The following is a 17,606-nucleotide window of genomic DNA, read 5'->3' as shown; positions in this document are numbered from 1 at the left end:
AATGCCCGGTCAACACCAGTGCTCTCAATCAAGGGAACTAAGAGCCATAAATTCTGCAACCGACTGATGCAGCGGTGGCAATGCCAGGACTCTGCTTCAATCTGCCTTCACCCTGTTCTGAAGCTGGGTGACCTTCTTGGAAGTGGGTGAATTGACCCGGCTATTTCTGGCAACAGTTCCGGTTCTCAGGCTCTTTATTCTAACAGTGCCACTTCTAAAGTAAGAAATATGTTGTCTGCCTGATACCAAGTCCTCAGGGCCAAACACATTCTTTCAATGATGGAGGGGAAAGTCTTGCATACATTGGACAGCAAACTAAAATATAAAGAAGCAAATATAACTTTTTCCTAGCTATTCTTGGGCAACTCACCTGGCTTGAAGCTGATGCACCATCTTTTCCCAGAATGAGGAAGGACACACACACACACACACACACACACAAATGCAAAACACACATGCATATGTATATATATTGCATGCATATGTATATATATTTAAAAATTCTAGAACCTATATTTTTCTTACCTATTATTATATAATGTTGGAATTGGCTATAAAAAAGAAATGTTTATCTGTGAAGATATAAGAAATAAGTCTAAGGAAAACTGTAGACATTATTTGTCCCTTACCTACCATTATTTTCTTACTTGTTTTGTTGTATTTTTGTTAGTAGTATTAGAAAGTTTTCACTTTGAACTTCTTTCCAGTGGTGTGCCAACAATTCCTACATCTCTGCATTATGCCATACCCTGAAACCCAAATCTCTCTTCTCAGCTGCTTGGTAGACTTCTCACCCTGCGTGTCCACGTCAAACTCAAGAACTTCCAACCACACATCTGACTCTGTTTCCTTGAACTTCCCCCACCCCAACCCCAACAAGACATGCTACTGGTCTTGCCTTCCTTTCTGTGATTTATGGCCTTCTCGCATCGTCTTGACTCACTCAACGCATCTCCCCTTTTCCAGTTCTACTCACCTGTCCACCCCCCCCGTTCTTGTCAAGTACGTGCAATGGAACTCAAATCTGACTCGAGAATTCATTTACTTAAAACCTTCCATGACTCTCTTCGCCCTTCAGAATGAACTCCAAAATTCCTGGTAAGATCTATAAACTCCTTCCTGGTCTAGCCTTTTCCTGTTTATCGGGAGTCGTTTCCCACTGCAGTAGCCTTGGCAGGCGTACACTCCAGCCATGCAAGTGTTCTTGCTGTCTTCGGAATCCAGCCTATTCTTTCTTGCCTCCCTGCCTTTGGAAAGTTCTCTCCTCTGCTTGGAATGCCCTTTTCATCTTGGCAAAAACTACAAAATCAACCAAGTTCCAGCTCACTTGATACTTTGTAGGAGATGCTCTTCCTAATTATCCAAGCCTGTTTTAGAATCTGTTCCCTTTTTGGGGGTCTCATGGTAAACCTTGCATAATTCAATTGGGGACTTGCATTGGCTGCTTCCTCCATCAGGCTGTGAGCTCCTTGGGGGCCAGGATTGGTAACTGTGTGTTTCCATTACCCAAGATGGTACCTGGCTTCTAGTTGGAGTGCAAAAAATGTTTCTGGACAGAAAAATATTAATTAACCCATAAAATTTGATCTCTTGAAAAACCCGTTAGAAAGTTACTGGGTTTGCCTTCTAGGAGAGCGTGAACTTTCAGGAAAACACCCTTGGTTAAAAGTAGGTGGTTAACAGCTCATTGGAGCTAGGAAAAGATCTTAGCTGTTACCCTGTTCAACCAGCAGCCTTTTTCAAATTCAACATTGTGGTAAAGAGGTATAAAATTATTCCCCCAAACTTACTGGGAGCAGAGGGTATTAGAACCCATGCAGGTCCCTATACCTAGTTTGGGGGTCTTTTTTTCTGATGCTTCCATTGGAAGTGTCCAGAATAGGAATTATTTGCAATACTCTCCTGTCATAGATTTAACCTGCCATATAGATGTGGGTAATTCTACAGGTCAGACAAACTGCTAGTTTATATAAATAAATACTGAAACAAAAACTGTTGTACTTGAGCCCTAGGCAGTAAATCAGGTTGAAGGGGAGTAGCTAAAACTGTCAACGGCTCTGCCCATGAAGGATGCTGGAAGTCATAGGATAGGAGAAAAAGCAAGTAGACAGAGAAGTTAGGCTTGATGAGGTTCAGATTATCAGACTTTGGGGCTGCCTATTTAAATAATGTGAACCTTTTTGGCTTAAACTCTGTGGGTCCCTCACGTCCCAGGGGATTTTATGTCCTTCCTCTGAGCAGGAAAGCTCCGGATGCCATTGGAAAGGCTGCTTTCTCAGCATCCCGAGAGCCACACCCAGGTCCTCTCTGAAGATAAGGAACAAGTGCAAAACAAAACAAAAATTCATCTTTGTCAAGCCTGAGAAAAGGAATTGAAATTAGAATTTGGGAGCATGGATTTATTAATTTAAAAGATTAGGTGAGTATGTACTGAGTGCGAAGCATGGCCATCCTTGTTTTATAGGTGAGGAAGTGAGGCTTGAGAGGCAAATAATTGGCCTAGGGTCAGATCCGGTGACAGAAAACCTAAGACCCAGGTCTGTTGGCATCACAACCATTCTGCTCTGCTGCTTCGTCATTCAGTGTGGCAAAAATACTTGGGGCTTTTTACTGTGGCTGAATTCATTTGCCTATGCCAGGAGAGGTGGAACCCAACCCCATCATGGGAAGGGTTCTAGAAAGCAAGGCAGAAGACTTGGTTCTAGTTCTGGCTGAGATTCACCATCTAGGAGCAAGTGTTTAGTGGGAATGCTGGTGAGATTTTGGGAGAAAATAAAGGATTTGTTGGGTGTAGGCAATGGTTATGTGCTTGACATACAACCATAGCACCTCTGAGGCCCCCTCCATCACACGTGACAGAACTCTTAGGGCCTGGAGCTGAGACTACCCATGTCAACATGGCTTGCTTGTTTGTTCCAGGAACGCTTCCCTCAGAAACGATAAGATTGTAAACCAATAATAACTGCACAGTTTGCCTCAGGAAATTCCTGCAGATCAGTTTATCCAGAGCAACAGGTAAACAGCTGGCTAATCAAACAACAGTTAGTTAGTCAAGACTTGCTTCAAGCCCCTCGCCCTGTTGTTTCCACTGATCCTATGATGCTACGAAATCTGCCCAATCTCAGTCAGCTCCACCTTGAAAGACCTGCTGTAAGTCACTTGAGACCAGTTCCTAAAACCCTATAAATATCCATTTTGACTTTCTCTTCTGAGAAATTAAGACTTTGTCAAGACGGCATTCTCCCTTACTGCACCAAGTTCTGATAAATTTAGCTTTGCTGTTATCAAAAAGTGGTCTGGTGACCTTTTGCGGACTTCCAGGCCCATTTTATTGATGTGGAAACTGAGGTTCAGAGAGACTGAGTAAATGCATTCAAGTCACACAGGCAGTAATGTAGACTAGTGGTAGGCCAGAATCTGGCAGAACCAGATTCAAATCTGGTTGTCTGCTCTCCAGACCAGGTTACCCCAAAAGCCTTCACTTCTTAGCTGTAAGATGAGAGAATTGTGTTGGTTCATGAAGACTGAGATGCTCCCTTGCTTGCTTTCAACTTTGATAAAAACAAACTGAACTATTTTCAAAGCTAGAATAAATTTTCTCCTCTTCTGTTGAAATATTTTCTCCAATTTTCGTCTTATATGTTTTTGTCTACAGAAATAAAAATGCAAGCCTAGTAGAAAAGGACCCTATCACATTTCTTTTTATTGTGGTAAAAAACAAATACCGTAAAATTCACCATTCTAACCATTTGAAAGCTCACAATTCAGTGGCATTTAGTACATGTAAAAAGGGGCAATCATCATTCCTCTCCAATTCCAGAACATTTTCATCACCCAAAGGGAATGGTGCACCCATTAAACATTCTCCATGACCCCCTACCCCGGCCTCTGGTGACCATTTATCCACATGCTGTCTTTATAGATTGGCCTATTCTGGACATTTCATGTAAATGGAATAATGTAACATATGGCTTTTGTGTCTGATTCGCACTTAGCATAAAGCTTTCAAGATCCCATCAGATTTTGTCTTTTGTAATATTCATGGTATATCTTTGACACTGAATGGTAGCAAAGGAACAAGCCAAACACATGAATTATTATGACTGAGAGTTTTTCTCCTACAGGGAGAGGCAAAGAAGTGGTCCTCAAGGGCAACAATGGGAAGGGAAACCGTTCACATCCCTTGGCCACTTGACCTAAGGATTGCTCTCCATCACTTTCCCTGGGACCTGGGCTGAGTCTGATGATGAGACTACATGCAGGAAGGGCAAGGAGCCCATCATCTGACTTGGCCGTGATTTTGTTGACCTGCCTGGTCTTTTCCTGGCATAGTCCTTGTATGGCCATGAGGACAGTGCAGCAAGCTATTGGAAGATGCCTATTAACAGGGTGAGATTTCAGCTGGGCTCCAGCTTGCCCTTAGGACAGTTTATGTTCAATTTCACCAGACTAACTGGAAAGAGGCTGCAGGACACTTTTTCTGTCCATGCCTAGCAGGAACCATTGCTCTCTTAATTTCTTACGCAAAGAGAAGTCAGTCTTTTTGATGTGATTGTGGAGTTCAGGTACTCCTTCTTCGGGTGTGCCAAGGGGCTGGTGTTGGTGAGTCAGTCTCTTTGAGATGCTTAGATTGAGAAGGATGCTCTCGATGAACCGTTCGGATAAGTGCATAGAAGGAAGTTTCTACTGCAGCACACGCAGAATCCTCTCCTATCAGACGCCTAAAAATGTCAAAGAAAGGCAATGGTGTGCCTAATACTGAAAATCTAAATCATGATTTGATGCCAGAGACTAATATAAGTCTTTTCTCCCGTGACAGCTCCACACTTAGAAAAGTTACTCCATCATTTCCTATTCCAGTTAATGTCAAATTGAAAATTGTTGCTTGATAAATTATTAGCAGGAAATTTTATGTTTTTTCCTTAGAGGATTTTTTTTTTTTTTTTTTTTTGCTTTTCCTATTTATTTTTTTAAAAATCCAGAATGGATCAAAAAGAACAGTCATCAGGGATACAGGTGCCAGACACAGGCCAAAGGGTAGCTAGGAAAGTATGCCTTCAGAAAGTTTGGGAGACTTGCGTTTTAGAAGCTGGACCTCACATAAATAGCTAGCTTAGTTTTCCATTGATTTAGCTTCCCCTGCCCTACCTCCCAACATGGCACAGCTGGTTTGCCTTGCAGGGCCTCAGTTGAAGAACTCCATATACACACAGGCTGGTACAGCAGTACTTAGGTAACTAGAAGGATCTCATCCCCCTATGGTCTCATTCCAGACCTGTCTTCAGTGTGCGAGATGGTTTCACCCCTTTGAAAATACAGCTACTTCAGCACAAAACAACGTTAAATCTTTAGAATGATCGATAAATCATCTTTCCCCCCATTTTACACGCAGCTGAAAAGGAATGACAGGCTAGGGACAGAACACTGTGAACTTTGTACTGTTGGGAATTATCACTTGTTAAATGATCATTAGCTAATGGTCACGAAATTTACACATTCAGGAAATTATATAGAGAGTACTGCAAAAACACAGTAGAAGACTGAAGTTTTGCCCATTTCAGCTCAGGAAATCCCTTCACTCCCAAGCATCATAATATGTTGTCCTTTCGACTCCAGTTTACTGCCTTCCCGCTCAGATGCCATCTTTTTGTATGCCATTTCGAAGAGCTTCAATGATGCTTGCTGAAGGGAAGATGCTGCCTGCCTTATGTTTTCTCCTGTTTCACTGTCTTTTCGAGCGAGGAGCTCCCTCATTTTGGAAATCTCTTCTTTTAGCTTGTGGCACTCATCAGCAGGCAATTGGTCCTTGAATTCTTCCATCTTGGTTTCTGTGTCATGAATGATTCCTTCAGCCATATTAACTGCTTCAACTCGTTCCTTCTTTCGCCGGTCTTCCTCAACATACTTCTCTGCATTTTTAACCATATTTTCAATATCATCTTTGCTTAACCCACCGGAAGACTGGATCACACTCTGCTGCTCGCGTCCTGTACCCTTATCTTTGGCAGAAACATGTACAATCCCATTGGCATCAATGTCAAATGTAACTTCAATCGGAGGGACTCCACGAGGGGCTGGGGGAATCCCAATCAAAGTAAACTGTCCAAGAAATCTGTTGTCTCCAGCCATCTCTCTCTCACCCTGACACACTTTAATCTCCACTTGAGTCTGTCCATCAGCAGCTGTAGAAAACACCTGGCTCTTCTTGGTTGGAATAGTGGTGTTCCTGTTAATAAGCTTGGTGAAGACACCTCCCAGAGTCTCAATACCCAGAGACAGGGGAGTGACATCCAAGAGTAGCACATCTGTGACATCACCAGCCAGCACACCTCCCTGAATGGCAGCTCCAATGGCCACAGCCTCATCAGGACTGACAGCTTTACTTGGGGCTTGACCAAAGAGATCCTGCACAGTCTGCTGAACCTTGGGCATCCTAGTCATGCCACCAACCAGAATCACTTCTCCTATGTCACTTTTGCTGGCTTCTGCATCTTGCATGGCTTTTTGGCATGGAGCTATGGTCCTTCTGATTAGATCAGTAACAATCCCCTCAAACTGAACCCCGGTCAGCTTCATATTCAAATGCTTGGGCCCAGAAGCATCCATCGTAAGGTGTGGCAAATTGATGTCAGTCTGCACAGATGAAGAGAGTTCACACTCGGCCTTCTCAGCGGCTTCCCGAACCCTTTGAAGCGCCATGTTGTCTTTGGTCAAATCAACCCCTGTCTCTCTTTTGAACTCCTTCACAATGTGACGCAGCAAGGCCTGGTCGAAGTCTTCACCACCTAAAAACGTGTCTCCATTGGTGGATTTCACCTCAAATACTCCTTTCTGAATTTCCAGCATGGAAATATCAAAAGTTCCATCACCTAAATCATATACGACAATGATTTTGTCTTCTGATTTGTCTAGACCGTAGGCAAGAACAGCTGCTGTGGGTTCATTAATTACCCGAAGCACATTTAGTCCAGATATCTGGCCAGCATCCTTAGTGGCCTGTCTCTGAGAGTCACTGAAATACACTGGGACAGTGATCACAGCATCTTTTGCTGTATGCCCCAAGTAATTTTCTGCAGTCTCTTCCATCTTCATCAACACAAATGCTCCAATCTGACTCGGGGAATAGAGTTTTCCATGAGCTTCAACCCAGGCATCGCCTTTAGAGGCACGGACAATTTTAAAAGGAACATTTTTAATGTCTTTTTGAACTTCTGGGTCATCATATCGCCGGCCAATGAGACGCTTGGTAGCATAGAATGTGTTGTTTGGGTTGGTGACAGCCTGTCGCTTGGCCGGCACGCCAACAAGTCGCTCACCATCCGCTGTAAAGGCTACAACTGAAGGGGTGGTTCTGGCCCCTTCAGCATTCTCTAGCACCTTTGCTTTGTTAACCTTCCATAACTGCCACACAGGAGTTGGTGGTACCCAAATCAGTACCAACAGCTGCTCCCTTGATCGCTTCTGATGCATAGTCCCGCCTTGAAACAATTCTAAAAGTTTCATGACTAAAGCCATTCCAGCCATCCTGGTGGCGGGCGGCTGGGGGGGCCCCGAGAGGCTGCGGCGCCGACAAGACGGGCTACTGCGGCTCGGCTGGTGCTTATCATGACTGGTAAATAGTGGAAATACGAGGCAGCAAACACGCGCTCGGACCACCGAGAATTGCGCGGCGCGGTGATGCTAGCGCTTCTGGAAACCTCCAACTACGTGAGGTGGGGGGCGGGGTTTGATCGCTGCGGCCTGGAAGCCCGCTCTTCCGCTGAGGCGCCGCCGCGCTGCCTGATAAGAAAATACCTGAACGCTGCTTCCGGAGTCAGGGCCTATGGCTAACACGCTTCGGGGCATGATGGTAGGGAAAAGCGTGTCCTCCCGTGCCAGCTGCGGCAGGTCTGGGCTCCGTGACAGACCAGGAGGCTAAAAGCGGTATATCGAGGATTTCTTTTTCTTTCTTTCCCCTGTCTGAGTTATGTGTGATATGGGATGTAAAAATACAAAAAGAAAAGCCAAAAAATGTCATTATGTTTCCTCTTTTCAACCTTTATGGTTAAAACAAAGGGTCACAGTGAGTTCAAAAATATTTATCTTGGGCTTCCCTGGTGGCGCAGTGGTTGAGAGTCCGCCTGCCGATGCAGGGGACACGGGTTCGTGCCCCGGTCCGGGAGGATCCCACGTGCCGCGGAGCGGCTGGGCCCGTGAGCCATGGCCGCTGAGCCTGTGCGTCCAGAGCCTGTGCTCCGCAACGGGAGAGGCCACAGCAGTGAGAGGCCCGCGTACCGCAAAAAAAAAAAAAAATTATCTTATAAATATTGCATAGAAAATCATAAGTTGAGATAAACGTCACAGAAGCCATTGAAACATATGACCACAGTCAATTTATGAGCAACTTAAAATATAGAAGCTCTCCAGGGTAGTAAGATTGCTGTGAAATTATAAAACATTAGCTTTCTTTTCAAATACGGCAAGCATCTAGGCAGGAATTCTGAACTCGGGGTCGGTAGATCCCTTGGAAATGATTGTGACACTTATCATGTATGTGCATCTTTCTGGGGTGAAGATCATAACCTTTTTTCCCTTTTCTTTTTTTCTTTTGTAACTTTAAGGGGTTGGTGACCTAAGGATAAGAAGATTCTTTGCTCTAAGAGGTGGTTGGACTACAGTGATTTTAAAGTGATTCCAATCCTGAGATTCTTTGAAATCAGCCTTGAATTAATCAAGGATATTTTCATAGCTGATATGTTGCCACTAACAAGCAGTGGGTTGGCTGTATAACATATTGGCTCTTGTTGATTGTTTGCAAATAAGTTGCCCACCAATCACTATCGAGCCTTTGGACATTCTTTTATTTTTCTTAAATATGCATTTATTTATTTATTTGGCTATGCTGGGTCTTAGTTGCACCATGCATGTGGGATCTAGTTCCCTGACTGGGGATCAAACCCAAGCCCCCAGCATTGGGAGTGCGGAGTCTTAACCGCTGGACCACCAAGGAAGTCCCCAAGCCTTCGGCCATTCTTAATGTCCGCTAACAGGATGTAGCCTATTATATCAAATCTCCCTGTAATTGTCACTGTTTAAATAACTGTGTTTATTCCTCATTGGACAAGTATCTATTGAATAATATTAGTTGAAAATTAATTGATTTAACATATTTGGTAGGTTTAAATATGTTTCATTGCCTTCCCTAAAGAGTAGATGACATTCTATGAAGGAATATTTCATAATACACGTCCACAATTTCTCACTCTCAATTCCCAAATCTAGAAAGCTCTGAAGATAGAGTTTTTTTTCCATAACTCACTTGCGAGTAAATGCGACCTGAATTGAACTCATTTGGCAGTAAGATCTGACCTGAACTGGCATGAGGCTTTTTATAGTCATTATTTATCTACTCAGTAAGAACAATCATACATTTCGCTGCACAGACATTAATGTTTGATTATAGAATGCTGACCTGGGACCCTGCTTACGATGTTCTGTAATATGTACCGTATTATGTTCCTAGAATCCCCCAGATCCTGAATTCTAAAACATATCTTCCCCCACAGGCTCTCAGGTAAGAGTTTGTGGACCTAGACCCTATATTTTTGCCTGAGAAGCTTTTGTAATTCTGTGTGTATGTGTCTATGCGGTCACGTTTAAAAGAAGAACAAAGCACCTTTCTCATCTCTCCAAACCGGACTGACACACAATAAATTACTTCTGACCTTTGAGAAATGAACTTTAAAAAGCACTCATTCACAATTACGCCAGCAGGCAGAGCACGGGCTCTGCCCTGCAAGGCGCTGCCTATCAGGGCGTGAACCAAACATGAAATGCTGCACACGGATCAGAGAGCCAACCATGAAGGCCCATGGCCTTCCCGTGGCACACGCCAGCCCCCATATGGTCCTTCTGCCCCCGTGCCCCCCATGACAAGGCCCCCTCCGTCCAACTACCAGCCCCCACCAAGCATGCAGAATCACATTCCTCACGTATCCAGCCCTGCTCCCCTGTCCCGGCCAATGGAGAACCGCACCTCTCCTAGCAAGTCTCCATTCCTGCGCTCTGGGATGAAGATGCAGAAGCCAGGTCCCCCAGTACCTGACTCACACATAGCACCTGCCCCTGTGCAGCCCCCTATGATTCGGTGGGACATCACCTTCCCACCTGGCTCTGTTGAAGCCACACAGCCTGTGTTGAAGCAGAGGAGGCGGCTCACGACGAAAGACATCGGAACCCTGGAGGCGTGGCGGGTAATGATGTCCCTCAAGTCCGGGCTGCTGGCAGAGAGCACGTGGGCATTAGACACCATTAACATCCTGCTGTATGATAACAACAGCATCATGACTTTCAACCTCAGTCAGCTCCCAGGGTTGCTAGAGCTCCTTGTGGAATATTTCCCACGTTGCCTGATTGAGATCTTTGGCATTTTAAAGGAGTATGAGGTGGGTGACCCAGGACAGAGAACACTGCTGGACCCTGGGAGATTCAACAAAGCGTCTAGTCCAGCTCCTGTGCGGGGGGAGAAGGAGGAAGACCTTCTAGGTCCTAAACTAGAGGAGGAAGAAGAGGAGGAAGTAATTGAAAATGATGAGGAGATGGCCTTTGTGGACAAGGAGAAAGCCGCCTCAGAGAATAGTGAGGAGAAGCTGATTAGTGAGTTTGACAAGCTTCCAGTAAAGCTTGTGCAAAAGAACGCCCGTCTACGGTGGGCTGCTCAGATAAGCTTGGGCGCATGCAGGAGTTTGACAGTGGCTTGCTGCACTGGCGGATTTGTGGGGGGGTCACCACTGAGCATATCCAGACCCGCTTTGAGAGCAAAACAGAGCTGCTGCCTTCCCGACCTCATGTACCCTGCCCACCAGTCACTCGGAAGTATGTCACAGCAGTAGAGGGTACCCCAGGGACAACGGAGCAGGAGGGTCCCCCGACTGATGGCCCTCCAGAAAAACAGATCACAGCCACTATGGATGACATGTTGTCCCCCCGGTCTAGCACATTGACCGAGGAGGGAGCTAGGAGTGTAGAGGCCACCAAGGAAAGCAGCAAGTTTCCATTTGGCATCAGCCCAGCACAGAGCCATCGGAACATCAAGATCCTAGAGGATGAACCCCACAGTAAAGATGACACCCTACTGTGTACCCTTCTGGGCTGGCAGGATTCCCTAGCCAAACGCTGCGTCTGTGTCTCCAGTACCATCCGAAGTCTGTCATTTGTGCCAAGCTTCGACTTTGAGATGTCCAAGCACCCGGGGCTGCTGCTCACCCTGGGCAAGCTGATCCTTCTGCACCACAAGCACCCGGAACGGAAGCAGGCGCCACTGACTTACGAGAAGGAGGGGAAGCAGGACCAAGGGGTGAGCTGCAACCAAGTGGAGTGGTGGTGGGACCGCTTGGAGATGCTTCGGGAAAACACCTTGGTCACGCTCGCCAGCAGTTCGGGGCAGCTGGACCTCTCCCCATACCCCGAGGGCATTTGCCTGCCTGTCCTGGATGGACTCCTACACTGGGCAGTCTGCCCTTCAGCTGAAGCCCAGGACCCCTTCTCCACCCTGGGCCCCAACGCCATCCTCCCCCCCCGCCCAGAGGCTGGTCTTGGAAACCCTCAGCAAACTCGGCATCCAGGACAGCAATGTGGACCTGATCCTGGCCACACCCCCCTTCAGCCGCCTGGAGAAGTTGTACAGCACCATGGTGCGCTTCCTCAGTGACCCAGAGAACCCGGTGTGCCGGGAGATGGCTGTGGTACTGCTAGCCAACCTGGCACAGGGTGACAGCCTGGCAGCCCGTGCCACTGCAGTGCAGAAAGGCAGCATCGGCGACCTCCTGGGCTTCCTGGAGGACAGCCTTGCTGCCACACGGTTCCAGCAGAGCCAGGCCAGCCTGCTCCACACGCAGAACCCGCCCTTTGAGCCAGCTAGTGTGGACGTGATGCGGCAGGCTGCCCGTGCGCTGCTGGCCCTGGCCAAGGTGGACGAGAAACACTCGGAGTTCACGCTGTATGAGTCATGGCTGTTGGACATCTCGGTATCACCGTCGATGAACTCACTGGTTTCACAAGTCATTTGCGATGTTCTGTTTTTGATTGGTCAGTCATGACAGCCGTGGGACGCCTCCCTCCCTGTGTGCGCGTGTGCGCGCGCGCGCGCGTGGAGAACTTGGAAACTGACTGTTGCCCTTTACTGATGCAAAACCACCTCAGAATCCAGGTTACCCTGTGCTGTCCAGCTTCTCCCTTGGAAAAAAAGTCTCTCCTAGTTCTCTTTCCTCCTCCTCGCCCCTTCTTCCTCCCGATCTTTCTATTCCCTGTCCTCACTTTACTCCCCTCAGGACCCTGCCCTATTTGAAAAGACAAAGCTCTGCCTACATAGAAGACTTCTTTTATTTTAACCAAAGTTACTGTCGTTTACAGTGAGTTTGGGGAAAAAAAATACAAATAAAAATGGCTTTCCCAGTCCTGGCATCAAGGGGATGCCACATTTCATGGTTTTTTTTGTTTGTTTGCTTTGTTTTTTTGCGGTACGCGGGCCTCTCACTGTTGTGGCTTCTCCCATTGTGGAGCACAGGCTCTGGACGTGCAGGCTCAGTGGCCATGGCTCACGGACCCAGCCGCTCGGCGGCATGCGGGATCTTCCCGGACTGGGACACGAACCCGTGTGCCCTGCATCGGCAGGCGGACTCTCAACCACTGCGCCACCAGGGAAGCCCCATAATGTTTTTAATGGTTAAAAAAAACAAACCAAAAAAAACCCTGAAGGACAAAAATGGTGACTGCTGAACTGTGTATGGTTTATTGTTGTACATTCCCAATCTTGCAGGAACCGAGAAGTTCGCAGTTGTGGACAAACCCTGTTCACTGGAGAGGCGTGTGCAGTAGAGTAGACCGTTTCATGTACTGTACACCTGATCCTGTGAACATACTGTAATAATAATGTCTCACATGGAAACAAGAGAAAACGCTGGGTCAGCAGCAAGCTGTAGTTTTAAAAAATGTTTTTAGTTAAATGTTGAGGGGGGAGAAAAAAGAAAAGGCTTTTCCCCCAAAGTATCATGTGTGAACCTACAACAACCTGACCTCTTTGTCTCCTCCTTGATTGTATGAATAACCCTGAGATGACCCCTTAGAACTGGTTTTAACCTTTAGCTGCAGCGCTTGCGCTGCCACGTGTGTATATATATGATGTTGTACGTTGCACATACCCTTGGATCCCCACAGTTTGGTCCCCCTCCCAGCTACCCCTTTATAGTATGACGAGTTAACAAGTTGGTGACCTGCACAAAGTGAGACACAGCTAGTTAATCTCTTGCCAGACATCTCTAAGTTAGTGAAACAGAATCTGATTCTCTTAGCTATGTTAACTGTTGGGGGGGTCTAGGGAGAAAACTTGGGGGTGGGGAAAGGGACTTTTTCCCTTGTAAAGTCCAGTAAGAAAAATGGCTACAAATCTTCCAGTTACAAAAGAGAGAACCCCATTGAAAATAGAATACAATAAGTGACAAATAAATCAAGTATTTTACACATTGATAACGGAACCTGGAGCCTAGAACATGCAGTTCTGACTTAACAATTTTAGAGAAATGCCTATTTTTAAAGAATAATGATGTACATTTTCATACAGTGTATACTCATTGAATATATGTTGCTAAAATACATTCCAGCAATCTAGGTGCCATTGCTAGAAATAAATCCATTTCTTAGAAATTTTTGGGAAATAATCTCATTGTTTCCTGTGACACTAGCAAAGAATGCCCCGTATATGTTGCAATTTGAGGCTTAGCACCTTTCTTAGAGAAACCATTATTTATGTCTGCTAGTGAAAATCTGAATTGCAAAGGAAATAGAGGGTTACATCACATCTTCTTGCAGTGCACTGCTCTAGTGAGGCCTGTTATCACTCTGTGCTTGGATTGTTGCAGAAGCCAGAGAACCTGGTTCTCTGGCTCCAGTGGAATTCAGTCAATGAAAATTTAGAGTTCATCCCTTGTGCCAGGCAGTGTGTTGGAGCTTCCAGTCTTGTGGGGAACAGACAAGCAGTTTGGTAACAGGAGTAAGAGATGGACTTAGGAGTCAGGCACCTAGACTTGATCCAGACTGCTTACCTGTTGTCTTGAACAAATCACCTGAGCTCATATGCCTTACCTCCAAGGGGGCAGAACCTTCCGTCATCGGCCAGGCTGTCAGCGTTATGCACTCAGAAACCTGGGTCGGCTTCTCTGGGCTGCATTTCTCTGGATCGGCTCCTGGGGCTGATATATGAGAACCAGAAAGCCAGTTTAATAATGAACTCATATTTATTATATGAGATTATATAAATATTAGTCTTTTGATTTATAAAATATGATTATTGAATTTACTTAACTCAATTATTTGGAAGATTAAGATGTGATATCCACCTGTCATGCCTCTGATGCCAGGTTAATCTTTCTAAAACACTGCTTTTCTCATAACACTCTTGATCGTCAATCTCCAGGCTTCCGGGAAGGTTAGAGTTCAACACTTTTGCATTAACCTTCTGATCTGTTCCCGAACTACTTATCCAGTTTCATCTTCTAATTACTCCATCAACATGAACCGTCTGTAACTGGTTATTCATTGTCTAAAAATTCATCTCAACTACCTATATCCCTATGCTTTTGTTCATGCGGTTTTCTTCCCCCAGCAACTTCTCATGGAATGGCCTTTCACACAGGTTTATCGCCTTATCCAAGATCTACTACATCACCAAGCCTCTAGATTATGCCACCCTATCCATCCACTCCTATCCATCCATGTCCTCTGAACTCTAGAGCTGAAGTGTCAGGACAGTAGCCACCAGTCATATGTGTCTGTTGAACACTTGAAATATGGTCTCAATTGAGATGGCTGTAAGTGTAAGATGTACATCAGATTTCAAAGATTTAGTATAAAAAAAGCATCTCCTTCATACAGTTTTACATCAATTCTATGTTGAAATGATAACACTAGCTTCACCTGTTTTTTACTTTAAAAAAACGTAGCTACTTGAACATGTAAAATTAAATATACAGCTTGCATTGTATTTCTATTAGAGCTGGTCTAGAGCCCTTACTTTTGGCCACGTGTCTGACATGCAGCCACACCTGCCTCATTCTTTGTCACTTTTCACTTATGGATGTCTGATCTCCCCAGCCAGAGAGTGGGTGTCTTGGGGACAGGCCCAGTGTTTTCAGCTGGTTGTATCCCATACAGCACAGTCACTCAGGACACAGTACCCTCAATCTTTCAGGAACAGGTAAACATATGAATCACAACTCAAAAACTAATCTCAGAAATCCTCCAAATAGTTAAGCTCCCCAGGTGTCTTCTGAGCATCTCTAATGTGAAAAAAAGTATTTATCTGTATCGGTATATTAACACTCAAAAGGTTTGAAGAGACTTGTAGACATTTGCCGCTTGAAGAGGGAGTTCTATGGTTGCCTGTTTTGAGTAAAATTTATATTGTCCTGTGCTTGCAAGAATGCTTTTTGCAGTACTGTAAGGACTTACAATTTTCGTGTTACCTTTGTCACTTGGTACAGTGTTTTTTCAGATCCTCGGAATTTTGTGACTCGGAGATGTTTAAAAACATTAGCAACACAGTTACAGGAAGGATGGCATGTTGATGCCACCAGGCCTCGTGCCACACTGAACGCTGCACAGTGCCGTGTTTCATTCCAGTCTCCAGCCAGGAAAAATCCCTGTAACTGGGATGTAATGGGACCCCCATTTGAACAACAGAAAGAATGAAAGGATTTGAAATGAAATGAAAGTTGTTTATAAGAGGAAATGGATTTAGCGCATAGAAAGATGAGGGGGAGGGCACTGTTTTTCATATGTATCACTGGAAGGATTTTAATACAGAAAATAGTGGCTCAGTCATTAGTTTTCAGATTCCATTGAGATTAATCATGAGTCAAAACAGTAAGAGGGATTTGAGTTAGCTACAAAGGAAATATTTGCTGATAAGACTGGTAATTAAATGACGGGTCAGGTCTTTACATCTCAGATTATGTCTCGTCAGTCTTGGTGGTCTGTACTGATCTAGTTATACCGTTGCTTGAGTATAGTGGTGTTTTTGTTTTTGTCCATTTCCTGTATTTATTTTTTAAATTTAATTTAATTTTTATTTTATATTGGAGTAGAGTTGATTTACAATGCTGTGTTAGTTTCAGGTGTACAGCAAAGTGATTCAGTTATACATATATATACAAACCATTCTTTTTCAGACTCTTTTCTCATATAGGTTATTACAGAATATTGAGTAGAGTTCCCTGTGTTATACAGTCGGTCCTTGTTGATTATCTGTTTTATAGAGAGTAGGGGTGTTGTTTACTAGACATATCTAGGTCCTTCCCATGCCGAAAATTCTGGAGTTTTTCTGGGTGACTCAGTTTTATTAAGATATGCCTATTTTAAGGGAAAAAAAACCCACACATTATTTCAGGACTGATCACTGAATCATTTAAACACAAGGAATTCTTTAAAAAGAGCATCTTACTAAACTGTTAACTTTAATGGCTTTAGAAAAAACTCACTGCAGAAAATGTCATTGGAACATCTATTAATGTTTACTCTTTAAAAGCATTTTTAACTAGGACCTCAAGATCACAGGTGAGTTTCTTTAGTTAACATAATAGATATTTTAAGTCAGTGAAGTTCCTGTAGATTTGCCTCTGTTCATTAAGTTGGGAACAAAGAAACCCAATGCCCTGCAAGCCACAAAAGAGAGGTTAGCAAAAATCCGAACTGCCATTGCTCTCAGCACTTTTCATCTCTGAATTGCTATTCCAGGAAAAGGAGAACAATCTAGAGAGTTGCTTTTAGTGTTTACAACTCAATGCAAAATCGTAGAGTTGAGTTACCTTCCAAATTGACTTACTTTTCTCAAGTGGCCGTGGGTTCAGAATCATTAAACAACCACTTTTGCTTAGCACAGAGCAAACAGGTTTTTAAATCTGATGTTTGGGAAGGAGACTATTTTATTCAGTTGTGGTTTTTGTGGAATTTTTTGGGTGTATGGAATTTTAAGTATAATAATAAGTGAAGGACTGTTTCTTGGGATGCATGGGGTATTTTATATATATATATATATATATTTGCTATTCTTAGTTGTTCTTTTCACTTAAAAAAAAAAACCAGGGATTTTGTGGGTGGAGTTGCAAGGAAAGGGAAAAGAAGGTCAGGAGGAAGTATTCGAAATGATAGACCGTGCAAAGCTATAAACTCCTTCTATCAGAGCATCTCAGAGGGATTTACAAACAAAGGCTACTGATCAGGGTTTGTGGGAAGTGAACCCGAGTAGCAGGGAAACCAACTGACCTCTCCAAGCTCACTGGGCACAGCAGCAAATACAGAGGAGCCAGAGCAGCCAGTCTTTGGACTGTCTGCTTGAACACGTTTTCTGCTCTCCTAGAGTAAAAATTTACCCACAATTCCCACAAATCAGCTAGCCTAATGATTAGGAAAACTAATTTACAAATAGTTGAAGGTGTAACAGCTCATGTTATCCTTTGCAATCAGGATGCTGAAAAACGGACAAGGTCATACAGTTAAGAACTGAAAAATAAAGAAAAACAGGAAAATAAAGCCTGTTAAGAAAGCCCCACACCACAAATATTAAACTCAACATG

General features: G+C 44.4%; 2 protein-coding genes across 2 annotated transcripts; one reads left to right on the top strand and one right to left on the bottom strand.

Moving 5' to 3' along the window:
- Positions 1–4,648: 4,648 nt before the first annotated feature.
- On the top strand, positions 4,649–12,077 carry LOC101285910 (AT-rich interactive domain-containing protein 1A-like). The gene is given in 4 exon segments (XM_033420991.2): positions 4,649–4,661; positions 9,808–10,677; positions 10,680–11,560; positions 11,562–12,077. Coding segments are annotated over 4 exon segments (2,280 nt in total).
- LOC101271413 (stress-70 protein, mitochondrial-like) lies at positions 5,386–7,622 on the bottom strand. The gene is given in 3 exon segments (XM_033421115.2): positions 5,386–7,389; positions 7,391–7,546; positions 7,548–7,622. Coding segments are annotated over 3 exon segments (2,043 nt in total). The 5' UTR covers positions 7,608–7,622; the 3' UTR covers positions 5,386–5,562.
- Positions 12,078–17,606: the final 5,529 nt, after the last annotated feature.

The sequence above is a fragment of the Orcinus orca genome, chromosome 14 (genome assembly GCF_937001465.1).
Source record: "Orcinus orca chromosome 14, mOrcOrc1.1, whole genome shotgun sequence".
Lineage (NCBI taxonomy): Eukaryota > Metazoa > Chordata > Mammalia > Artiodactyla > Delphinidae > Orcinus > Orcinus orca.
The sequence above is the reverse complement of the archived record's forward strand: the minus strand, read 5'-3'. Positions and strand labels throughout refer to the sequence as shown.